We start from the raw sequence: 26,630 nt of genomic DNA, 5'->3' as shown, positions 1-26,630 counted from the left end.
AACCCTGAGGGGCCCCCATGTTGAGGGTCAGCATGGCAGATGTGTTGATGCCTACTCTCATAACCTAGAGGCGGCCCGTGAGGGGGTCCGGTATCGAGTTACAAAGGGAGGTGTTCAGTCCCAGGGTCCTGAGATTAGTGATGATCTTTGAGGGCACTATAGTGTTGAACGCTAAGCTGTAGTCGATGAACAGCATTCTCACATATGTGTTCCTCTTGTCCATGTGGGAGAGGGCAGTGTGGAGTGCAATAAAGATTGCGTCGCCTGTGGATTTGTGGGGCGATATGCAAATTGGTGTGGGTCTAGGGTGTCTGGGATGATGGTGTTGATGTGAGCCATGACCAGCCTTTCAAAGCATTTCATGGCAACAGATGTAAGTGCTACGGGGCGATAGTCATTTAGACAGGTTACCTTGGCGTTCTGGGGCACAGGGACTATGGTGGTCTGCTTGAAACATGTAGGTTTTACAAAATGTTAGTGAAGACACTTGCCAGCTGGTCAGCGCGTGTTCTGAGTATGCGTCCTGGTAATCTGTCCCTGCGGCTTTGTGAATGTTAACCTGTTTAAGGTCTTACTCACATTGGCAACGGAGAGCAAGATCACAAAGTCGTCTGGAACAGCTGGTGCTTTCTCATGCATGGTTCAGTGTTGCTTGCCTCAGAGCGAGCATAGAAGGCATTAAGCTCGTCAGTGGGCAGTTCGCGACTGGGTTTCCCTTTGTAATCCGAGATAGTTTGCAAGCCCTGCAACATCCGATGAGCATTAGAGCCGGCATAGTAGGATTCGATCTTAGTCCTGTATTTATGCTTTGCCTGTTTGATGGCTCGTCGGAGGTCGTTGCAGGATTTCTTATAATCTTCTGGATTAGTGTCTTGCATGAAAGCGGCAGCTCTAGCCGTTAGCTCAGTGCGGATGTTGCCTGTAATCCATGGCTTCTGGGTGGGATATGTACGTACAATGTTGTCGAAGCACTTATCAATGAAGCCGGTAACTGATGTGGTAAACTCCTCAATGTTATTGGATGAATCCCGGAACATATTCCAGTCTGTGGTATCGAAACAGTCCTGTAGTTTAGCATCCACTCGAGACTTCCTTAACATTAGAGATCACGCACCAGCTTTTCTTAACAAAGAGACACACCCCTCCCCCTCATCTTACCCGAGGCTGCCGACCAGTCTTGACGATGCATGGAAAAGCCAGCGATATGTATATTATCCATGTCCTTGTTCAGCCACGACTCCGTAAAATATAGAATATTACACTTCTTCATATAGTTTTTTTTAGTTGTGTGTGTGTGTGTACCAGCTTGTGTGTCGATTTTTGTTGACCTAACGGTAGGTAATGCCACATCAATCTAAATGTAGAACCTGGCACACCTTTCTCACTTGAGTTGAATGTTTTGTCACTTTACCGCTGCTTAATGGAAAACTGAGGATTTGCATGTCCGGTGCTCCCAATACAATTCCACTGTCAGTCCTTACCTCCAACAGAGCCTGGACAAAGACACCATTATACCTCAGTGAGTGAAAGTACAATGCCACTATAGTGACTCACCACAGCACCTGAAAGAGTGCAGAAAATTTAAATACCATTTACACATTGAAAACGATAAACGTGTGTCTCAAACCCAGGTATTTGTATAGTAAATAATCAGAAACAGTTTTCTTAATTTTACCATTCATGTTTTATTGTTTATGAGGAGCTTGTAAGAAATTACAAATATAGAAATGTAGCAAATACAAAACAATTCACATTTTAATGCCCATTCACCTTCAACTAAAATCATAAACATTTGAAAAGGGATATGGTAACTTTAGTCCACACAATTCGGTACGTATTTACGAAATACAGATACAAGTTCATACCAGTGTTACCCGTATCAATGATTACAGTGGGAAGTTTAAACTTTACTTTTAAAGTTTTAGTTTTCATAAAAATAGAATATGCCTTTAACAAAATACAATCAAATCCTTCCATAAAAGTTTTTCTTTTTTGATCTTGTAAAATGTGCAGTATTATGTCCAGTGTTAAGACAAGATCAACTTCACACATAAAATTGGAAGGAAAAAAGTATAAATGCATTTATGTACAAGGCATCCATTGCTACAAAGAAGCTATTCCTCAGTAGGCGAGTTTGTGTCTGTACTGTATGTGCTGTATGTGCTGTATGTTGCCTTTATGGGTCTGCATATGCCTAGGTCTGTTTCACACCAGTGTGGGCACCATGCCAGTGTTTGGGTGATGGGTGTAAGACAGGCTGGCAGACGGGTGCAGGCCGGAGGGTGGGGAGAGGAAGTGAGGGGTGTGGCTGTAGGAGAGCTGTGACCCTGGACCCAGGGAGTAGGGGCCCCCGTGGTCATCGAGGGGGGGACCCTGTGAAAGGTCAGGGTATTGCTCCAACATGGCGCTCTTCTTGCCCTTCTTGTTCTTGTTGGACGCTTTACGGTTTCGTGTTTGGATACCATCTTTCTTCATAGTAAGGGGTCTGTTGACCTGTCAAAAGAGAAGTGTGCCTTAATTTCACATACATAAATTAGTACATTCTCTTTCTCCAGTATTAACCTGATACTACTATACGACAGGAGGTAGATTTAAAAAAAAAAAAAAACATCTCTATTGAGGTTAAAATGTAGAGTTTCAGTTCAAGTTTATGTTCAATGACTTGGGTTCAGAATCAGTAGCTTGGGGTTGTGTGGCGTTTTACTGTTTCAATCACCGAGGAAGTGCTAGCTACAAATGGTAATAGTAGTTCTCTAGCTAATTGAGAACAGTCAATGTATCTTGTTCATTGACTCACGTTGTGCAGCTTGAAGTAGAGTCCACAGGCGTTGCACACAGGCTCGCCCCTGGCGTTCCGTCTCCACAGCGTGGTGGTGCTGGTGTGACAGTTGGCACATTGAGTCCCGGCCCGCTTGCTGACAATCTGAAATAGAGAGAGAGAAAGATAAGTAAATTCTGTAGATTAAAGATGAGCTCCAATGTTTATTTGGATTCATTGTGTTTTTCGATCAATTGATTGGCATGTCAACACCATGGAATTTACAACTGATTATTATCATATCTTATCCGGTCCTTATGCCATATTTTACATTTTACATTTAAGTCATTTTAGCAGACGCTCTTATCCAGAGCGACTTACAAATTGGAAAGTTCATACATATTCATCCTGGTCCCCCCGTGGGAATTGAACCCTGGTCCCCCCGTGGGAATTGAACCCACAACCCTGGCGTTGCAAGCACCATGCTCTACCAACTGAGCCACACGGGACCATATCATACCAGTCTTTTCTTTGGTCGGATCAGGGGACGATTTTGGCCATTCATCTTGTGGTAAAGCCCACAGGCGTTACACAGGTAGTGTCCTGTTCCATCTCGACGCCATAGAGGAGTGGCAGTGGCTCCACAGTTGACACACTCTCTGGCCTCTGCCACAAACACAGACACACAAATAATTATCTGGAATCCCACAGGACGTTCAGAGGACAGAGTAAAATTACTTAGATGGGATAGCATGGATATGATGCATGATGCTCACCTGGTGGAGACAGCCTCATCTTATTACGTAGTTTGGGGGAGTAGGAGGAGGGGCTCATCCATGCCCCTGGGGAGGAGTAGAGGCCTGCCATTGTGTAGTCCTGTGGAGAGGTCATGTACGAGCTGTAGGGGCCCAGCATGTGTGAATGGGAGTGGGGAGATGGCACACTCCCAGCAGCAGAAGTCAGATTTAGAAAACTGCTTCCACCACCTCCACCCAAAGGACTCAAGCGCTCGGCCTTCAGGGCCTCCTGAAGCCTGGGACTCTCCTTGCCATCCCTACCTGGAGAGGAGTACCCATCTCTGGAGGTGAACGAGGATGTGGCGCTGGATGCATAAAGGGAGGTTGGGGTGTATGGGTGCAGAGGAGTCTTAGTGAAAGGGTTGCTGGTCCAGGTAGAGGATGATGGGTTGTATGGAGAGGTCAGAGAGTGGCTGCCAGGGCCATCCAGCCATTGAAGGTTGCTCAGGAGAGAGGGCGAGGAGTACACCTGGCGAACTGTATGAGAGAGAAACAGTAGAAGGGAACAGTTGTCAGGGGAGTCCCTGATTACAGAAACTGTGCATTATTTTAAATTCAATATTAATTTACACTATGAAAGGTCAACATAAATGTTTTAAAGTTATGTTATGTTCCTCGCTTCTGACCTGAGCTCTGTCTGTAGACTGATGGAGCCCTGCTGTGGCTGGGGTTGGAGAAGTAGGAGGGAAGGCTGGTGAAGTCAGTCTCAGGGTTGGAGAAGAAGGGCTCTCCCTCCTCTCCTGGAGATAGTAAGCCAGGCTCTGAGGAGAAGCTGGCCAGGGGATCAGAGCTGAGCAGAGCCGGAGACACCCAGTGAGACTGTTCAGAGGAATCCTCCATGCTTACAGAGATAACCACTAACTCTGAAACAACAGAAAGGATTAGGAGAAACCTAGGGAGTCACAGTGAATAGATCCTAGTTGGAACCTGATTAGGAGCTATAGCAACAACCAGACAGTACCAGCATCTCAGTAGGCTGATGTGAAGTGTTTACAAATACTGTTTTTTGTGAGGCTGCCATTTTCAAGAAACACATGTAACTTCAAGACATGAAGGTCACTCAACAGCAGCAGGTTTTCAAACTTCCCTTTCAAGGATCCTCATTTGACTGTGGCTGAAAGTAGACCCTAAAAATAAATAGGCCTATCTGTAACTACAAACAGTGAACAAACGTTTGCTTACAACCAATGACCTTTATAGGAATTCCTATTTAGGGCTCACAAGTGGCGCAGCGGCCTAAGGCACTGCATCTCTGTGCTAGAGTTGTCACTACAGACACCCTTGTTTGAATCCAGGCTGTATCACAACCGGCCGTGATTGGGAGTCCCATAGGGCGGCGCACAATTGGCCCAGCGTCGTCCGGGTTTGGCCGGTGTAGGCCATCATTGTAAATAAGAATTTGTTCTTAACTGACTTTCCTAGTTAAATAAAGGTTAAATGTCAAAACAGAATGTGAGTTCTAAGGAAAGCAAATACAAATGTAATAATGAAATTGGAAACAGTTCATTAGATGGCAATAATCTAGATGTTCAGCATCTAGATAATTTGATGTAGTTCAGTGACAATTTAGCATAATATAAAGTGCCTAGTATAAATGAGTTTATTGTGTAGTGGAGGGTAAACGCAAATAAACACAGTTTCCACACTTTTTGCAGAAAAATACATTTAAAGTATTGGAAGCGTTACTTTTTTCACCATGACCGCACAGTTGTTTGCCCACCTATTTCTACATCATTATCACATTCACTGTCGTGGCTAATTGATTATATAATGTAACAGAGAGTGCTTCTAACCAAAACAAATGATACATCTCTGGAAATAACAGAAGTAGTGTCTGCTCTGGAACACACAGTGCATGTTGTTAGTAGTAGAGACAATGTTGACCCATATCTTTATTAACTTGTGATAAGAGGAAAGATGGGGCCTGATAGGGTCTGATAGAGTCTGAGAAAATCAGATAGAGCACATTATTGTCATACTAAATATACCCAGCACCAGTGATACGACGGAACACCAACCCTAATCTCATCTGATTAATAGAAATATGTTGTCGCACAATTACTGCTGACTACTACCCAGCGGACCATAGAAAACCACCGTCATGGAACTTCTCTTAATAACAAACAGTGCAGAATAAATCAATGCTATCACTGCAACAACAACATAACTATTTCCTTAATAACGTCAAAGTTGTAAAGTAACATTTTTCTAATTAAAAAGTCAATTCATTAAATGATAATGCTTGATAAATTCACATCCATTAACATCCATGCACCATTACTCCACAACACATGTTGATAAGTATACACTTTTCTGTGTAGAAATAATTCAACCATCTAGTCATTGACTATAACTGTAGGATTACAGTTGTAGTTACCAAAATGTAAAATTATCTAAAGAGGTCATTCACCACTACTATCTCACATATGGTTGCAGCCAATCAAACAACTAATGGTCTGGAGTAATACAGAAGGCTAACTTCCACAGGTTTCAGGTAGACACCATTACACTTGTGATCATCCACTATCATTCAGGCTGATATTGTGAACACTATTAGAAAAAAAAGGTGCTATCTAGAACCTTTAAGGGTTCTTCAGCTGTCCCCAGAGGAGAACCCTTTGAATAACCCCTTCCTACACGTGGTTCTACATGGAACCCAAAAGGGTTATATATGGAACCCAAAAGGGTTCTACATGGAATCAAAAGGGGTTCACCTATGGGGACAGGCGAAGAACCCTTTTAGAACCCTTCTTTGTAAGAGTGTACAGTGGCACTGTAATGTGACAGAAACGCTGCACCTACCTGAGGTCCTTGTGAGGAGTGGATGTCAAAGGAGAGTAGAGTATGGCCGCAGTACAGGATACCCAGCTAGGTGAGAGATTGAGAGAACACACTGCCCTGAGGTTCCAGTGTCTGGATCTATGTCTGTGTGGGCAAATCGCCAGAAGAATAACTGAGGTCTTGTACCCCTCGAAAAAATGACTGAGGTTAACGTTAGAAAGGGAGCGATGGGAGGGGTTAGGAAGAACTCTTTTGAATGACACACCTCCTGGTCCTGCTATACCAAGAGACATCTAATTTGTCTGCTTGGGTAGACTCACTATAGTCAGTCACAACTACAAATTGTCAGTAAATATATACCCAGAAACTCCTTACAATCATTATTTACCTCTATGTTATTGACAGGAATGGTAAACATGAACTTTTTAACATTATTTGTATACGATTTATGTGATGGAACTGTTGTATAAAAATGGGGGAGTTGACGGGTATTAAAATGACAGGTGTGTATTAATGTGACTTGTTTCAGTTATATCAAGACCAATATCTTAGACTACTAAGATGTCCAAGTCAGAATTTCACTGCCTCCATTAGACTTTTGCGCTTTGGAATCTCTTCTCAGTATTTGCTCCTGAATTACAATCTTTATTGAGTCATGCAGCCAGCTTACAGCAGGGACTGTTTTTGTCTGTTGATGGATATGCATACAACGCTGATAAGACCAGACACACATGGAAAAAGGAGAGACGGGCATTTAAACAAAGCAAATGAAAAATGCAAAGAATACATTTCTCTGTGGTTCTGCACAGCTTAGAGTGGAGGACAGTAATGCAAATCGGGAGAGGTGCTGCAATCATGGAGAGAGATATGGTCTGGACACAGGTAGGCTTCAGACAGGCCTCACTCTGTCACAGTCATTTGGTAGTCAAAGCATCCCCCACTTTCCTCCTCCTTTGTTCATTTACAGTTTTCAGGGAAATTAGGAGAGAGTTAGAGAGAAGTGAACCTTTTAATTGCACAAGAAACACGTCCTACTGTAGCTCACTGCCTGTAACTGTTTTTTTGAAGTAGAACAGACTTTACCTGAACAACTGCTGTATAGTCCCTGTTCCTATAATGGTGAAAGAGAGCATTCAAATGCACAATATTCAAATTCGAACAATACTGAGGAAATATACAGTATTGATTGATGAATGAAGCATTACATCCAAAGTCATAGAGATCATTTTCAGCCTTATGGCTCACTCAAAGAAAGAGAGAAACAATGAAGATGAGAGAGAGAGGCTGAGGTCCTCCTGACTCTGTACAGCTGGGTTTGTGTGAGGAAAGGAGAGTGGTGGAGAGCGGTGGCGAGGGATGTGGCTGGTGGCAATCTGTCAGCGAGCTGCTTGTCTCTGATAAGAGGTTATCAAGATGAAAGGGGGAGGCCAGGAATTACACTGTCACCCAGCAAACACAGAGGAATAAAAGCACCCTGCAAAGCCATGCCACTCCTAATACACATGTGTATGAGCAAAAAAACAACAAAAAACATTTACACACACAAATATACATCTCTGTCTTTGCACTGGCATGTGCAGTAAAACACACACACACACACACACACACACACACACACACACACACACACACACACACACACACACACACACACACACACACATAAATATATCTGAAACTGAAAAAGTATAACCTAAATTATACAGTTCAGCAATTTTATCATAATAGAATTGGTTATACCATGATGATGGGGGGTGCAGGGGACACAGCGGGTGGCCATTGAGGTCAAACCTCCAATTCCTAAGAAACAGTCTTCTTTGTATGCAGTAGTCTTATCTTTACCACACAGAGGCTGCTGAGCCATTCTCAGACACTGGTATACACCCGGGACTACTGTGCCCCCCCCCCCCCCCCCCCCCCCCTTCTCTCTTGCTAACTCTCAGACATGCTGTGTCTCTGTGTACATGAAGTGTGCGCTGTCAGAGAAAAATTGTCTAGGGCATCTACACTGTTATAACAGTAAAAACTGGGATTATTACACAAATCATTTAAATGATTACTAATGAAATATTTACTCAATAATGGTCAATCACAAATTATAGGCTGGTACCACACCCCAACTGCCATTTGTGTGTAAAGAACTCTTAAGCAAGGCTAATGTCAGCGCTTCATCTGATAAATACAAGATATGCGTCTTACACAGGCCCTGGAAGAGAAGGGCACATTTTAGCAACAGCCATATTCACAGAGCTTTGTTTTTAAGATATTTTATTGCGATACAAAAAATAACATAAATATGTGATTAAAATGTTTCACTGCCATCTTTGATTTTTTGTTGTAGTTCTCCAATTTGTCATTGTTATTCTAAATATAAGAAACAGAACAACAAATATTTGTTCTACTGTTGCAAGTGCTTGAAACACCATAACATACCGTTGCTGTCTTATTTTATCTTTCCTATTGGAAAAGATAAGATCTTTCCTATTTGATACTCTGATAGCCCCTTCTTTTATAGATATTGTGATAATGATATCAAATGATGAATGTATTTATCAAAGTAAGATCAAATCTATGATATGATATACAATCTTGATTAATCATAGCATGGTGACGATGGTGATGGTGACAATCACCACACCTTGGAACAGTGAGAACTGATAGAACTCTAGCAGGATTCCAGAAATCATTGTGTCGGCCCATATATAACATCATATGACTGACCACCCTCTGGTGGAGGAACTGTTTCAGTGGCTGCGGGTCTTTCATTTCAAGTCGTCTTCAATCAATGGTTAATTGGCTTCATTCACCTTGATGTAATTGGCGCCGTCGTTGAAGCACTTGCCAAGGCGCCAGGCTTCTAGCAGCTTTCTGCACTGGGATGGGATTGTGTGCACCGCAGTGAATGCAAGATTTAAATCTCTGGAATTTCCCCCCAAAAATGTAACGTCCATTGAAAGAAACTTCAGTACAAATTGTTCAAGTCAATAACCAGCTGAATAAATGTGGGCAAAAAAGGAGGAAAATTGTTTCGAATTGGGGTTGTGCGCACTGGCAGGAATAGGTTTTACTTCGCGTTGCCCTCTGATAAGAACCAAAGACAAACGGCGTTGCCCTCTGATAAGAACCAAAGACAAACGTGAGATAAAATCTATAACATAAATCTATAATTACCTCAGATATTCGATTTTTTAAAGTCCTTTAACCAAAGTTGTTGCCATTGTTGAATATGTTTACAGAAATTGATGGGACATAACATAGCAGGTAAATTGAAGACAGGGAAAGGGTGCACGCAGACAGTCTGTTTTCATATCAGATCGGCTACGACACGTCTGAACTCATGACGGAATTGGGCAAACCTAAACCTCGGCAATTCTGTATAAGGCCGAAAAATAAAATTAGACAATGCTGGCCAATGTACGTTTGTCATTATTTATAGTTGTCATATGTGCCCCTTAATTTAATGCTATTTTTCTCTGGAAAGGAGCTTGGAAAGGGTAGATCACTTTCTCTTTGGGAATCCCTTCCTTTTTTCTGAGACGCAACATTGGGTCAAATTATGCTACTGTAAAAAAAACGGTGTCAAATTACTATAAAGTTCATAGTTATTCTACAAGGTATTGTTTGTGATAGCAAAGTATCAAATAACGTTCATATCATAAATGTAATTAATCAATGATAATTGCATCCATATCACTGTTGTGTAAAGTGAACTGTCATACAATTTTGTGTGTGACACAGTCCCAAAATGAGATGAAAGGGGAACTCAGTGTGTGCTCAGGGTGGGGAAATCCTTCTTCATGAACAGATACAGTATGTAAATTATTGCTTCACTGACATGTACCTAGCAACCATTGGGCTTGACTTTCTCACCAAAGAAGTGAGCCTAGAGGGAAGTGCAGTCATTCTGCAGGTGAGTACTTTTTTGTGGGACTTATTATCTTAATTATGTCCAATCTGTCCCAGCACATTAAATAATTGAACAACTGTCGACAGTGGCTGCTACTGTCTTTTCTCAGCTCATAACCAGACTCATATTAGTCTCTCCCTTCATTCAGATCTGGGACACTGCTGTGGCAGAGAGTTTCCAGTCTCTGGGTATGCCCCTGTATAGGGGCTTTCACTGTTGCCTAACTATGTTTAACATCACGTCAGAGACCTCTTTCTCTGCTCTGGAGGTTTGGAGAAAAGAGTGACCTGACTGACTTTCCATTCATTGTGATACATAACAAGACTGAGCTGAGCAACAAACGTGATGTTAGTCACTAAACATTAGGGTACATCTTAATGATTTTCAGTGTTTTTTCCTCATTTTCTCCACTCCTGTATCGACACTGATCTGAAAACACAAGATAGGTGAAAACATAGTAGCGGAGGCCCTGACCCAAGGCTAACCTACCAGATATTTGCCTTCACTATACACACACACACTGAAGAAGGTTGACACTGAAACGTGTCTGACTTCACTAGAAATTACTTGAGTTATTTCACAATAGTGGAAATGAAGGAAGATGAGAGGAAGCTACTGAAATGCATTGTTAGTGGAAATGTCCTCAGCCTGATCTCTGTAACCATTAAAAAGAGCTATCTGTCCAGAACAAGCTAGCCAATTGGGTTTTCCTTTCTTGCAGGTGTGCCGGAAGCAAGCTGTGCTGTGAAGAGATACAGTTGAAGTCGGAAGTTTACATACACTTAGGTTGGAGTCATTAAAACGAATTTTTCAACTACTCTACAAATTTCTTGTAAACAAACTATAGTTTTCGCAAGTCGGTTAGGACATCTACTTTGTGCATGACAGAAGTAATTTTTCCAACAATTGTTTACAGACAGATTATTTCATTTATAATTCACTGTATCACAATTCCAGTGGGTCAGAAGTTTACATACACTAAGTTGACTGTGCCTTTAAACAGCTTGGAAAATTCCAGAAAATGACGTCATGGCTTTTGAAGCTTCTGATAGGCTAATTGACATCATTTGAGTAAATTGGAGGTGTACCTGTGGGTGTATTTCAAGGCCTACCTTTGAACTTTGTGCCTCCTTGCTTGACATCATGGGAAAATCAAAAGAAATCAGCCAAGACCTCCACAAGTCTGGTTCATCCTTGGGAGAAATTTCCAAATGCCTGAAGGTACCACATTCATCTGTACAAACAATAGTACACAAGTATAAACACCGTGGGACCACGCAGCTGTCATACTGCTCAGGAAGGAAACGCTTTCTGTCTCCTAGAGATTAACATACTTTGGTGCAAAAAGTGCAAATCAATCCCAGAACAACAGCAAAGGACCTTGTAAAGATGCTGGAGGAAACAGGTACAAAATAAGCTATATCCACATTAAAACGAGTCCTATATCGACATAACCTGAAAGGCTGCTCAGCAAGGAAGAAGCCACTGCTCCAAAACCGCCATAAAAAAGCTAGACTGGGACATGGGGACAAAGATCGTACTTTTTGGAGAAATGTCCTCTGGTCTGATGAAACGAAAATAGAACAGTTTGGCCATAATAACCATTGTTATGTTTGGAGGAAAAAGGGGGATGCTTGCAAGCTGAAGAACACCATCCCAACCGTGAAGCATGGAGGTGGCAGTATCATGTTGTGGGGGTGAAAATTATGTGGATATATTGAAGCAACATCTCAAGACATCAGTCAGGAAGTTAAAGCTTGGTTGCAAATGGGTCTTCCAAATGGACAATGACCCCAAGCATACTTCCAAAGTTGTGGCAAAATGGCTTAAGGACAACAAAGTCAAGGTATTGGAGTGGCCATCACAAAGCCCTGACCTCAATCCCATAGAAAATTTGTGGGCAGAACTGAAAAAGCGTGTGCGAGCAAGGAGGCCTACAAACCTGACTCAGTTACACCAGCTCTGTCAGCAGGAATGGGCCAAAATTCACCCAACTTATTGTGGGAAGCTTGTGGAAGGCTACCCAAAACATTTGACCCAAGTTAAACAATTTAAAGGCAATGTTACCAAATACTAATTGAGTGTATGTAAACTTCTAACCCACTGGGAATGTGATGAAAGAAATAAAAGCTGAAATAAATCATTCTCTCTACTATTATTCTGACATTTCACATTCTTAAAATAAAGTGGTGATCCTAACTGACCTAAAACAGGGAATTTTTACTTGGATTAAATGTCAGGAATTGTGAAAAACTGAGTTTAAATGTATTTGGCTAAGGTGTATGTAAACTTCCGACTTCAACTGTAGGTGCACAGTACTGTGAGGGAAGAGCCAAGGGGGACATTGATGTGGCAAAGCCCTTTTCAAATGCAGCCAGGACAGCTTTTACAACAGGTGAGCGAGTCAGCGTTAGGTCTCTTTGGGGCTTGTAGTTGTGAAAGTGATGATGACTGCAACCACAAAGACTGATGTTTATTCAGTAGTTTATTATCCAAACTATGGCATAAAAAATGTATCCAACTTGGAATCACTGTGCATTATAGTGCTAGTGTATCAAACTATCCCACAATGACTGGAAATAATGTGATGTTTAACATGTTTATTTTGATGTTAAAAGATACATTACTCCCTACAGTACAAAAAACACACATCGGAAAATACAGGACAATTCCAGATAACCTGCAAACAGCCGGAAGAAATACACAAGTGTCAGTGCTAAGACCAGCACCTGCCCCAGTGTGGGAGGTAAAGTTCTGATAGACCTCGGCACTGTGCAAAAATAGTGACCCGGTGAAGGTATGGTGGAAGAAAAGGACACATTTGTATACCACATGGAAAGGAACAAACTCATTAAATGTTTTTTAGTTTTTTTTAGATCCTTCAGCTTATGGTCAAATTTAAGGCATTACTACTAAAATACACTGGTTGCATGCATCTCTAGTTTTGCTCAACAGACACTGACACGTACAAAATCATGGATGTATATGAAACAGGGGTTTCACTATAGAAATAAATCAGGATTATCTGGAGACTAAGGTGATGCCCAGAGAAGAAATTAAACCAAGGTGCAAGTACTACAATCTCAAGAGGTAACACATTCTCCCTTGACTTCACTTCTTCTCTGGTCATTTCCATTCTGAAAACTCTTTATTTCACCAACTACTGAATACAGTCATGTCCACTCCAAGATTTCCCTCTTTATAAACTCTGTGATTTATCCTGAAGACAAATGTTTCAGTAATGAACCTTGCTGTGTTTCAGACTTGCAAATCTGTTTAATAAATGCAAGTCATAGCAATTGAATCAGGGAGTTTTTTTTTTTTACAAGTCAAGACACAAAAGGCAATTGAGAGATGACCAACATGTAAAAACATTTTGGTACAGGTAATTATAAAAAAATGCCCAGATGTTATTTTATTCTTGCTCTGGAAGAACTAATTAACAAGCGAGTCCAAACTCTGGCTATGCTTCTTCCTTCCCACCAAGACATCCCAATTTAAAGGTATACTTTTCACAATTAACTTGCACACCTCACCTCTATAGTTGTTAAAATAAGAGCCTAAAAAAGAAATTTTAATTGGATTTGGTGGTTCCTTAACAGTATAAGGAAAGAAAATCTACCGCTATCATTTTTCTGTCTAACACAGGGATCACCAACTCGATTAAGCCGCAGGCTGACTTTTTCTTGAGTGGATGGTCGGGAGGCCGGAATATAATTACAAAAAAATGTGTAGACTGCAAATTGACCGATAGAAGCCCAACCAGATATGACTAAAACAATAATTTCAAACCTTGCTTACATGTGTATACAATCACGTCTCTATTATGCATGGAAATACTTTGGAACAGATTCCCTAAATTAAAAGTCACTTAGAGCTGATTTCCTGATGTTTTTACAGCATTATGTCCAACAACAAAAATATACTCTTTTTTTTGGCGGGGGGGGGGGGCTAAACGTGGGCCGCCAGTTAGGGACACCTGTTCTAAAATAAATGTGCGGGGAAAGAGGGAAGGAATATGAGAACTGCTCAGATTTTTCTTCATTATTTTTCCATGTTTGGCATACACACAGTGATACAAGCATTGAAAGATGTAGTAAACAAAGTAAAAGCACTCCTCTCCCTGGGTCTGTTTCAAATTCCCTTCAGTCCTATTACATCTGGGGTCCTAGTCAGAACAAATACAAAAGTCTTTATTTTTCATACCCTCTGATACAGCATACAACTGATCGAACCAGGATTTAAAAATATAGTGGCTACTTCAGCACTGCCACCCGTCTTCCCACCAACACTTGAAAACAATGGAGACGAACAATAGTAAACAAAACAAAAAAAGTAGTTGACGTTTTAAAAATGCACAGTGACAAGGAAAAGCTTAAGAAAATACAAAAATAAACTACACAAATATCTTCTGCATCAGTGTTTGCTAATTTCTGGGGAAGATGTTTGCAAGATGTGTGTGTGCTGCAAGTTTCAGTCCTAGAAAAGTCGGTCTCTCACTACAAATGTTTTCCTTCGTCATTCGATTCGTTGTCCTCTTCATAGCATCAGCCCTCAGTTCTCATCTCAGGGGAAAAGCACACTGATGAGATTACGAGGAGACTGGAGTCCAGTATGATATCTGAATCGATTGGTTTCTTAAATTAAGCACATTTCTCCTTGAGGGAAAAATAACCCCTTTTGTTTGTTTTCCCATTTTGATAGTTTAGATGGGAGGAACAAACACCACCACTGCCTCCTGTTCAGCACATCCTCAAACTGTACATCAGATCATGTAGTCTCTATACACTTCCCCCACCAAAAAAAATAACATTAAGCTCAGGCAGGCTCACAGCTTGCGAAGCTGTTAATGTTTCTCTACAATTGCTCAACTACTGAAAGTAGCCAAAAAGATGTAGAATAAAAGTAGCTAGGGGGGGAAAAATTTATGAAGTAAAAGCTATAATGTGCTTTTTTAAATTTGTATTGCTCTAGAAATAGTGGGACAAATAGAAAAAGGGGTCTTGCCTACAGAACCATATCTCTTATTGACTTCCATCTAGGGTTTCTGCTGCCATTTTGTTTATGTTGCTGGCTGGATGTAGGTTAACTTGAGGATGGGGTGAAGTCAGGATGAGGATGGAGGGATCAGTCTTCCTGGTCAAAAAGGACAGCGGGGGGTGTCATCTGTGTGATCTCACTGGTCCGTTCTTGCTTTCTTTTGACCAGCAACCTTACTGCAGGGGCAGACAGAAAGCAAAACATTTATTTAAGATAACTTGCCATTGTTGAGGAAATATTCATCCACAACCAGTTAGTGATGATAATGTGTGTGGAATGTAGGCTAGATGGAACCAGGTACTTACGCATCAGGCGAGGAAACTGGTCTTTTTGGGGCAGGTTTTGCCGAGGCTCCATCTTTGCTGGACTCTAAAAAGGGGAAAATCCATTAAAGAGAAACCGTACTTAAACACTTAAAAACAAGTACAACCATAATTATAGAGACGCTGCTGCATTTTGCTGAACAGCAGAATTTAAATGAAAGTTTACCCACCTTGCAGCCATCGGACTTGTGTGGCAGGGCCGTAGCCCTTCTCGTTGCGCGCAGCTATGCGGAAAATGATGGCGGGCTTGGTGGTGTAGTCTATGTGGGCATTGGAGAGGCTGGAGGACTGCACCAAGCAGGAGGGGTTGGGCCCACAGTACACCCGCATGAAGGCCAGCTGGGCTGGGGTGGAGGCCTTGGGCTCAGCTGTCTGGGTGCTCTGGATGGCCAGGTACACAGAGTACTCAATGATCTTCCCTGATGTCACCGAGGGAGGCTCCCAGGTGAGGTGGGCACCATCTGGGCTCTGAGAGGGAAAAGATAGAACCGTTGTTTTAACGCAAAAGCAGCAGAAAAACAATCCACATTCCATCAAGACTAGAAAAACTACAACCTCTGATTATTTGTCAAGGGTGCCCTAAAATAGTAATTGTTCTGTGACTAGTTTGCAGTTTTACCTTGCTGATTTTGATGGCACAAGGTGCTCCAGGGAAGCCTGGTAAACAAGTCTTAAAAGCAGATATCTCTGAGAAGGAACCACGACCACAAGCGTTGATGCCAGCGACACGGAACTTGTAAGCTGTGCCAGGCTGCAGCTCCATTTTCTTCATCTGGTTATAGTCTGGGATGGCGCCCGAGTCATCCTACAACACACACAGCGTTAGTGCTGCACTGAACTCTGATCTCGAAGCCATAAAAAGGCATGAATCCAGCTTTGAGGCTTACCTCTACTTGAGAATCGTCCTCTGGGATGAAGAAGTGCGTAACCACCATGTTTGTCACCTTGACGATGCCAACGTCAAACCACTGGTTCTCTTTTTTGACAAGAGTCTTGATAGGGGCTGGTTGAGGGTTTAGCTTCTGTATATGACCGTGACATAAAAGGGAGTTGAATGGCACAACATGCTTTAACATTCCTCTCAAATTCTGATCAAACAGGCAGGATACAAGCAGGACATTATGGGTACTCACCCCACCCTCAATGCCATTGGCCACCTCTGCTACAGCAGCTTGCAGCTTGGCTGGACTGGCAACAGCCAATGTGCTTGAGGGGGCCAGGGCTGCAAGGGGACAAGAGGGAGAAGTCAATTTAAGACCTGGTGAAACACTATTAGTAAGAACAAAGAATTATACTCCTAAAAGAGAATTTAAAGAAATACTTACTCTCAGTGGATGTGCGCGGCAGCAGTGATGCCACAGCGCTGGAGACAGCTGCAGCCATCTTGGGGTGCCCGTTGCTCTCAGACGCAGGGTCGTTGAGGCTGTCTGCGGGGGCAAGGCCCTCAGTGGGTAGGGCCTGGGCGTTTCCTTGCTGCTGGGCCTGAGCCTGGGCCTGGGCCTGAGCCTGGGCTTCCTGGAGTTGGTGCTGCTGCTGGACCAAGGCTGCCAACTCCTGCTGGGTCAGGACGATGGGGATTGTGATGGCCTGCTGTCCGGTCGAGCCAGAATCACCCTCGTCTATGCATGCAGGGAAACGCAGTTTGATTGTGAGATTGTTGCAGTTGGGGAGCGGTTGTCTTCACACACATTTAAAGTCTTGAGATGAATCCATTATCATTTACCAACAATTGGCTGGTAATACACTGCCAATCTGAGGGCCAAACTTACTCATGACTGCCTGCTGTGCTGCCTGGAGGACTGCCTGAATGGCCAGGGCCTGGGCCTCCTCTGTGGCTGCAGCCTGCGCCGCTGCCTCCACCGCTGCGGTCACAGCTAGCTCCTCTGCAGACAAACCTGTCCCCATCTGTCCCTCTGCCAGCTCTGGGGACAGCCCAGTCTCCATAGCTGTCTCTCCCCCCTCCGTGGCCGCGTCTGTCTGCATGGGCTCTTCTGTGGAACCTGCTGCACCCTCAGTGATCGACAAAATGGACTGGAGATAAGGGTAGAAATGAATGAGTGCAAATTCTCAAAATGGACAAGATGCATGAATTATTGCCATATACATTCTATTGATTTTGGGCATTAGTTGCTGATAATTTGCCTAACCATGCCAGTGAGTCATTTTGAACTAAACTCTTACACTAGCAATTCCACAATTGTTATGCTATCAGTAGAGTATAGACTGGCAAAGCATTGTTAGTTCAGTTAGGGGTTTCTTTACAGGTACTGAGGGCCCCGGGGCTGGTGTGGACTGGGTCACAGTAGTGATGGCTCTGCTCTGGATGGTGGCTGGGGTTGTTTCTGATGCAGTGGTGGAAGGAGTCTCTGTACTGCTGGTGGCACTGTCTGCTCCATCTGCTGTAGGACACACATGGCATGAAATATAGCCCTAAACATCAAAATAAAATCATTAAAAAAAAAAGTTTGTATTCTAACGCTATACCTGTGGCAGTTGTTGCCGTGTTGGTGGTGCCAGTCTCGTGGGTTTCACAGGGGGGGTTGGAACACACCCTCTGCACCGTCCCTGTCTGGTTCCCGGCCATGTTTGAGCTGGCCTGGGACGGGGTGTTGGTGGTCCCAGTTTCGTGGGTCTCGCAGGGTGGGTTTAAGCACACCGTAGAGCCCACGGCTGGCTTGGGACTCTGCACAGTTCCGGTCTGGGCTGAGCCCATGTTGGAGCATGCCGTGGTGGGGGTGAATGTGGTGCCGGTGCTCAGGTTCTCTGGTCCCTGGTTGCCTGTGGCGGTTCCGGAGGAAGAAGAGTTGGACGTCTGAGGGGGAGAGGACAGAGATGGGGGATGAGAGGATGAGCTACTCTGGACAGTGCCCACTTGGTTAGACCCCATGATGGAGTGGGCGATGGTTGAGGTGTTAGTGGTGCCCGTCTCGTGGGTCTCTGATGGAGGGCTTGTACACACCCTCATTGCCCCGCCCATGTCAGTGGAGGCAGTCGTTGCAGTGTTGGTGGTGCCCGTCTCGTGGGTCTCACAAGGGGGGTTGGAGCAGACCCTCTGCACCCCACCTATATCGGAGGAGGCTGTGGTTGCGGTGTTGGTGGTTCCTGTTTCGTGGGTCTCACAGGGGGGGTTGGAGCAGACCATGGTGACAGTGCCAGGGGCATCCCCAACCTCAGTGGAAGAGGGCTGCTCAGAGGTGGGGGAGGCCAGGAAGGACACAGGCAGGTCCTGCACTGGCTGGGCCTCAACCCCGCTGGGGGTGGTGATGAGAGTCACCTGGGTTGGCTGGTTTGCCGACTGCAATGAGAGCACATCCGGTATTGATTATGACGGAGAAAACCCAATCAAAAAGTTCTCCACATTGTGCAGCATGACATTTCATGTTCCAATTCTCAAGAACATAAATCGGAGCTATAGCTACATATCTGTATTAAGAATAGCAGTCGGCTTACCATGGTGGAAGTGGAAAGGGTAGTAGCTGTGGTCAGACTGGTCTGGGCTGCTGACACAGTGATGGCAGTGGGGTTGATAACTTGACTGGACAGGGTGGCGATGGTTCCCAGGGTGGTGATTGGAGTTGCCAGAGAAGCATTGGCACTGGCTACAATGCTCCCTGCCAGACTGGAGGAGACTGTCCCTGTGACAGTCCCCAGGGTGGTGACACCTAGGGGAACGAACAAAGCACTAACTCAACAAGGGGCAGACAGCTGGAACTATGCAAAAAAAAAAAAAAAAATGTAACCGCATACTTATGAATTGAACAGACGGCACCTGCTTGTAATTATGAAAATGTTATCCATACCAGTTGTTCCCTTGACGACCAGTGTAGTTATATTGGGCTTGACAGAAGACATCGTGACCGGGGTGACGAGTCGGACTCCACCCATGGGTACAGTGCGCAGAATGGTGCCAGGTTGGCCCGGAGCTCCCTTCAAAACCACCTACAAAAACCAAGGGGGAGGTAAAATAATATAATTGAGAAGCTAGGGGGTACTATTACACTCATCCACTGGGGCAAGACATTTGATACAGCCAAATGTACAGTATTAGTAGCACTAATCAACAGAGAAGATTCAAATATAGTCCCCAGAGGTATGCATGCATTTCAACTGCTCCAAACACTGCTGTACTTAGCCGTATGATATTTATCAAATATAACCAAATATAAAATGCCATGTGACATTTAAAAGTTAAAAAAGGCACCAATGTCAAAACTGAGACATCACAAATTGTTTCACATAGCCTATAAATATTATGCATAAACATATCATATATGCATTTTCTACAAGAGGTTGTAAGGGTCATAATTTCTGTTAGGTACCTGTGTCAGCCCTTGCTGGCCAGTTGCAGTGCCAAGCTTGGGCATGGTAGTGATGATTTTGCCTGGAGTGCCAGTGGTCATCATCTTGGTGGTGATGATGGTATAGGGCGTCTTCCCTGTGCTGCTGGTCACTGTTAGCAAAAAAACAAACTGTCAGCATATGGTCCTCTTGTATTGTGCTGAATTGTCCCTGAAACATGAAGCCAGTGGGTTCTGACCTGTTGCTCCAGGCTGGGTCATAATAGCAGACATAGGGATGGTCTTGATGATGGTGGTGCCCTGTTTGGTTGTGGTGGGCGACATGCCGCTGATGTTCAGGATGGTCGGTTTGTTCCCTGTTCCTCCCGCCTGGGATGTGGTGATGATGGTGGTGGGCTTGCCGTCCGCTGAGGTCACCAGCTTCAGTATGGTGCCGGCAGGGAGAGAACCCTTGGTCTATGGGAGACAAAGTGGATTATGAACATGATCAACTGAAAGCAGGCTGAGCCTGTCCGTGGAGTTTTAGCTACCTCCTTTTCCTGCTCTCATGCAGATAGCTGACCTGTATGAGCTGTGTGAGAGGGTTAGTGGAAGCCTGGCCTGTAACAGCCGATGTCTGCACTGGCTTGGTTTGTACCACAGACATCATCTTGCCAAGGTTGGAGATCTGCTGACATAGGAGAGAGACTCAAGTTTATGAGTCATCAGAAAACATCACAGTATTTGGCGTCAGGAGATCAGTGTCATGTGGACAACTGAACTGAGTACGGCTGAACTGTGAGTACAGCCAATCTAACTGACCCTGACAGTCATGCAGATCTATGAACTCAAGCTGTTCCTTATCTTGGAGGTTTCCACAGCCACATCTTCTATCACGGGTTCATGCCTAGGCCATATAAGATTCATCTGATACGGGTGGGGGACAAACAAAAAAACTGCCCAAAGTGGGAAACTATTTCTCAGTTCACAGCATGCATATCAAATTCTTAAGTGGGATCTTGTATAAGGAGAGACATTTCTCACAACCTTCTGCCTGTATTCCCTCCCCTCCATGTCCTGTAAGACTGTCTAGTTCTCTCACCAAAGTGCCGCTGCCTCCCATTGTGAGGGGGCTCTTGACCAGGGTGATGGTCTTGGTGACTCCTCCCACCATGGTGGTAACCACCTGGTGTTGCTGGGCTACGGTAACCGTGCCCGACTTGTGCACAGTGATGATGGGTCTGTTGGGCGAGTTGGGTGACGATACGGTCGCTATGCCCAACTGAGCTGCAGCTGTCTTCAGCATGCGAGTGGCTGGGTTACTAACCTGGAAGTAGAAAATACAAAATGTGTTAAGGGTGTAAATTCTAAACTGGGCCATGACAGCGACTACCTGACAAACCCATACATTCTGCCATTGAGTTTCATTTTTTTTTTTTTACAGACTGATATTGTACCACGAGAGGGCCTTACCATGAGAGGAGATGCCATTTTGACTGTGGTGGAGCCAGGGGAGACAGCCATGGTTTTGACAAGGGTGGCACCTGCTGGAATGTTGAGTACAGTGCTTGAAGAGGGTGGGATCTTTTGTGTGGCTGCTGCAGCTGCAGCCAAAGCTGCCATGCCACTCATCTGAGGGCTGCTGCCAACTGGCTAAAAGGAAAACAAACAGTCCTGAGTGAGACAATACTCTTGGCATTACTCTCGAGACAACTTTTTATCCTTAAATAACAAAACCATTTCACAATTGTCCATACTGTTCCTTGGGCGGTCTGAGCAGGAACAACCATGCGAACTCCTGGAAGAAGTGATGTCACAGTGACAGGGGATTTCCCAGCCTGGTTGGGTCGCACAGTGACAAGGGAGGTACCCGTGCCAGACGGAGGCGCTGCAACCTTCAAGATAGCTGTCAAAACAACAGAAAACCTGCTCAGTATATAGAGCCTTCGAGGTCTGCTTTTTACATACCATTTGGTATACGGTTATCGAAATACAAAGGGCTGTAAAAATGAACAATGAAAACTGTGACAATAGTACATAAAATGGTACAAACAACCTCCACTGAACAAGTAGGACATCCATGGTTTTACCTGGCCCACAAGCTGTGGAGGCAGCCAGCGGGCTTCTGGGCATGTTGGGAAGGATAGTAGGGGAGGAAGCCTGGGGCACAATAGTGATACCTGTGTGTGGTAGGTTCTGAGCAGAGGGAGCAGCTGTGGCTGGGCTCTTAGGCAAGTTCCCTTGCAGAGAGGTGGCGGCATTGAGGGCCTGCGAGGTCACAGCAGTGGCAGCTGGAATGTCGTACTTTTGTAGCTGCAGCAGATAGGTGTCTGCGGTGGACACAGCGCCCCAGCTTACCTCCAGGGAGTTGGTGTTGGCACGGACTAGCTGCACTCTCGAGGGAGCGTGTGGCCTCTCTGTAACCAAAACATAAAATGGTCACATTTCTTATAAGCAATCAACAGAAGCAGAGAAAGCCTCGCCAAGAGCACAGTTGAGCAAATACGGTGGGCTTGCTTTACCAGAGTAAATGAGCAAATAGGAGTTGACTCACCTGTTTCAAGGTACCAGAGGTCTTTACAGCAGACTTGGTTGTTCCATGCTTTACGGTAACCGTCACGGCCACTCCAGACATACAATCTAGAGTTGATGGCCACAGAGCAATGTCCTGCCCGGGCCCTTGGGATATTGTCCTCCAGAGTATCCATCACCACTGATTCCCAGGCCATGGAGTCTGGGGTAAAAAGAAACATGAGGTTTACATTTTATTTTTTGACAGTAATATAACTTGACCACCAGGTGACACTGCCATTTACCAATGAATGTTCACTCAGACTGAGTTTGTTGGAGTCGATCAATTCATAATACACAAATCAAATCTAGAGAAACAATCAGTGTGTAATGTTTAATGCAAGTAGTAGCACCAATAACAGAAAACGGAGAGACGAACCGAGATTTAGGCAGGCCAGTGTGTTTGTGCACTTCCATTCCTTCTCATGTGTGGCCACCTTCACATCATCCATAACCAGGGGAACCCATCCCCCAAACACAAACATCCTACAATGAGGTAGACAAAGAGATGAGAATCAAGCAGTCATCATAAATAGGCTACTGCTAAGAGATTTAACCGATTGTTATTCCAGAGATCTAAATGATCATAATATAATTTTAACAGGTATTCAGGGAGATCTCACTTGTTTGTGATGGTGGTGGCAGAGTGAAGACTCCTGGGCAGAGGTGCTGTGCCATTCACTGATGGCTTAGTCCAGGTCAGGGTGTCTGCAGACAAAGCAAGATAATTTAGATAATAGACCGACTAGACTGATTTATGCGAATAAAAGACAAAGAGTGATTATATACAATAATATGGTAATACTGTTAACTCAGGAGCCTACCGATGTCAAGGGTCCATAGATCTCCCAGACGACAGCCACTCATCCCTCCATAGATGATCAGGCGAGATTTCTTGCTGTCCTTTTCTGTGTACACTACGGCAGTGTGGCTCTCGCGAGGAGGCGGCAAAACACCATAAGTAATTGGTATATCCCAGCCCACAACACTGGAGCCAGCACGAAGCTCCAGGGTGTACAGATCATTTAGGTATCTAGTTACAAAATAGAGATTTCAGTCAGAAAGTATTTCTAATTGCTTACGACAAACTATCTGTTTGCTTCCATTCCACAGCATCATTTATCCCGTTACCCCACTGGTCACATTTCACGTCTCCTTCTTAAGGCATCTGTACCTGGGGATGTTGTTTTTGGGGTCCTCGCTGTCATTAGCCAGTCCTCCAAACAAGTAGCACTTGTTACCCACCAGCGAGAAACTGTGACCAAGTCGAGGACATGGAGGTGGGCCGTTTTTGGGAGTCTTAGCTTTCAACTTTTTCCATTCCCATCTACTGGCCTGAACAAAAAAAAGCATATGCAAAAGATGATAGCATGCTGTAATCCATTAATCATAATCTACTTATAAGTACTTAAAAACTGCCATTTGACCCCTGGCTTTAGCTCTACCGATGTTATAGCAAAAATGTGGTGTGAGCATTCCATTACCTGTAGCTCATAGAGATCATTGCTGTATTTTCCATATTCCACCATTCCACCAAACACCAGAAGCCGGGTGCCATCACAAACAAAACCATATGCAGCACATCCAGGGGGAATATCACCACGAACCGCAGGGATAAACCATTGGTTTGTTGCTAGATTAAATAAATAGAGGTTAGTCTGTGTATAGACAGGTAGACATTGTTGGGTGGTCAAGTGCTAGGTAGGCCTATGATGTGAAGCAAATGCTCTTTTGAGTAAATATTTACTCAAGCATGTTCCAAGCATCTGACAAATGTAGCCTGCATCTTCTTGTTTGAAAGTGTCACATGAGAAGTGTATGTTCTATGCATTGTACTTATATGTGCATAACCCAAAGTTTAAAAACATAAACTGAAATTTCAACTGTAACGTCATTGCGCTCTCATAAAAAAGTAACATAAAATAATAATAATTTAACACTTATAACTATGCATGTTGACTACATAAGTCTTTCTTAGGACCACATGTTGAAAGAACTACATTTGTAACTCGGGACAATATCAGTACAGTAAAGTGAACAGAAATTGAGTGCATCCAATAATTGAGTGTTCAAAACAGTGCTCCTGTCTTCCATTTTATTTTAGCGCGCCATTTTCATTTGTGCGCTTTCAGTTCTTTGCCACCAGGCGGCGACAGTTTGTCAGGTAATGTCAGACTACATTTCTCTAAATCTGATCTCCAGCACACTACACAAAACAGGCTGCTAATCGTGACAACAGCGGGCGAATGCACCATATAGAGGGGCCATCGGATTAGAAGTCAAAAAGTATAGTAGAATGACGCATCTCCTACAGTAATTGCTAATATCAAATAAATTCGTGTATGGAGAGTTGGCAATATGCAGATTCGGCTGCATGGTGAAGTTATCTTACCTGTGTTGTAGACATGCAACTCATCCACAATTCCTTCATTTCCTCCTCCAAAAACAACCATCAATTCCTTTATAGCAACGGCTCTGTGACCATGTCTGGGCCGAGGGACAGGGCCAGACCATCCCAGTACCCGCTTCCATCGTGGCTGTAAAGTTGAACCAGTGGTCCCAGACACCATGGAACCAGTCATGTCCTCTTCAAAAAAAGAAAGAAGGGTTGTTTAAACAAAAAAATGAGCGCTCCAAAGCAAGATTGATGACAAGTTCTGATCAAGTCTATTGATACTTGCGAAGTGAGGATAAAACTATGACAAATTGTGCAGAGTGAAAACTGCAGGTGCAATCGAATGTTGGGCCCAAACCCGATGCATTGAGAGCGTGCATTTGAAAAAAATAATATTGTATTTGTAAACTCCAGGGAAGTCGCCATTTTACTGACGTTTCGCAAAAAGGAAAAAAGCCGGCAATTATAATAATGAATTATGATACACCTAATAGCTACTCACTCTAAAGATAAAATGTATTCGACATCACAACTCAAAGCATAAAAGTTATATTGCGCGTCCTTTGAATTTTTTTGTACGTTTGCATCTTGCAGTTAAAGTTTTGAAGCAACCCTAAAGTGCCACTATGGGAGCCGCCATCTTGTATAACAACCAAACAAACCTCCGCCAGTCTGAAAAATGGCGGAAGAGAAGACAAATGAAAGACATAACTTACGTGTGTTAAATTAAGCTTTAACCTACTGCTTCAAGTGTACTAGCCATATCCCACTACAGTCCTATTACTAAATATGTGGATGAAGTGTACCACTAATAATACACGCAAAGCATTTGCAATTAGACCCGTTTGTGGATTGCTATTTTCACGCTTCTCTGGGAGTCGCCATATTTGTCACATTCATTCAATCTATCGCCGCTTCTGCTTTCCATTACAATTGTATACATCTTTCAAGTGGGATCGAATGTAATTTTTCAGATGCACAATACCACGTGAAATCTGAAACTTTCACAACACATCAACTAGAAACCAGCGCATGCACTACAGAGTTATGGCTAATAGACTATCGTAGCCAGCAAACTCAACGTTAGCATGGCAGGCTTATTAGCACCGCGTCATTTACCAAGTACATACAATAGTTAGATAAATATAAATGCATTATATAGCCAGTGTAATGTAATTCAATATGTAACATTTCAAATTAAGTGTTGTTATTTATCATGCCGTCTCTGGAATCAGCCATCTTTTCGAAAATCGGCCTACTTTTAAGCTCCCTCAAGAAAAATGGCCGTACAGTTCGCCACAACAAAACACATATATTTACCAAATCTGACGTCCATAATAGATATTACTTACTTCTTTCGATGTACTATTTCCAATAAGACGATTTGGGTGTCTACTCATGAATCACTAGCCCAAATTCATTCGATTTGTGAAGAAGTATTCCCTCTCATGCCTGCCTGGAAGCTGCCATCTTCTTGATACCAAAAGGGGAGGAAAACAGCGATTTGGCGTCACCCAAAACAAACATGGCGACTGGTATAGAACCGCAATCAATTAATGCATATTGGACTTAGTTAAACGTGCGTTTTGACTTCAAAACAACCTACACAATTTAGTGTAATATCTTTGAAATGGGCATTTACATTTGGACATCAAATATTTAATTTAGTTCGTTGGAAGTTATCATAATTGCACGGGCTACATTGTCCCTTAATAAAGATGGCGATGCACACATATTTCAGTTTAGTACACGATTAAGCATATATAAGAGTTGTGCAATTT

The 26,630-nt window shown here is 43.6% G+C and overlaps 2 protein-coding genes across 2 annotated transcripts; both read right to left on the bottom strand.

The window, feature by feature from the left end:
* Positions 1–1,737: 1,737 nt before the first annotated feature.
* On the bottom strand, positions 1,738–6,519 carry LOC120065690 (GATA-binding factor 2-like). Its single transcript, XM_039016767.1, has 6 exons — positions 6,358–6,519; positions 4,182–4,418; positions 3,535–4,032; positions 3,279–3,424; positions 2,798–2,923; positions 1,738–2,493 (listed from the first exon to the last, which is right to left on the bottom strand). The coding sequence occupies exons 2-6, from the start codon at positions 4,393–4,395 to the stop codon at positions 2,206–2,208; spliced, it is 1,272 nt and encodes a 423-aa protein (XP_038872695.1). The 5' UTR covers positions 4,396–4,418; positions 6,358–6,519; the 3' UTR covers positions 1,738–2,205.
* A 6,309-nt stretch (positions 6,520–12,828) lies between these two features.
* Positions 12,829–26,323, bottom strand: LOC120065063 (host cell factor 1-like). The gene is made up of 28 exons (XM_039015745.1): positions 26,202–26,323; positions 24,847–25,041; positions 23,939–24,087; positions 23,629–23,789; positions 23,279–23,487; positions 23,078–23,162; positions 22,834–22,940; positions 22,438–22,617; positions 22,064–22,300; positions 21,641–21,789; positions 21,357–21,536; positions 20,986–21,210; positions 20,467–20,574; positions 20,144–20,360; positions 19,926–20,056; positions 19,407–19,545; positions 19,057–19,268; positions 18,566–18,901; positions 18,091–18,418; positions 17,869–18,005; positions 17,376–17,637; positions 16,932–17,225; positions 16,740–16,828; positions 16,494–16,628; positions 16,226–16,411; positions 15,777–16,074; positions 15,589–15,652; positions 12,829–15,459 (listed from the first exon to the last, which is right to left on the bottom strand). Exons 2-28 carry the CDS (start codon positions 25,034–25,036, stop codon positions 15,420–15,422), a joined length of 4,848 nt encoding a protein of 1,615 aa, XP_038871673.1. The 5' UTR covers positions 25,037–25,041; positions 26,202–26,323; the 3' UTR covers positions 12,829–15,419.
* Positions 26,324–26,630: the final 307 nt, after the last annotated feature.

This window comes from Salvelinus namaycush, chromosome 20 (assembly GCF_016432855.1).
Source record: "Salvelinus namaycush isolate Seneca chromosome 20, SaNama_1.0, whole genome shotgun sequence".
Lineage (NCBI taxonomy): Eukaryota > Metazoa > Chordata > Actinopteri > Salmoniformes > Salmonidae > Salvelinus > Salvelinus namaycush.
The sequence above is the reverse complement of the archived record's forward strand: the minus strand, read 5'-3'. Positions and strand labels throughout refer to the sequence as shown.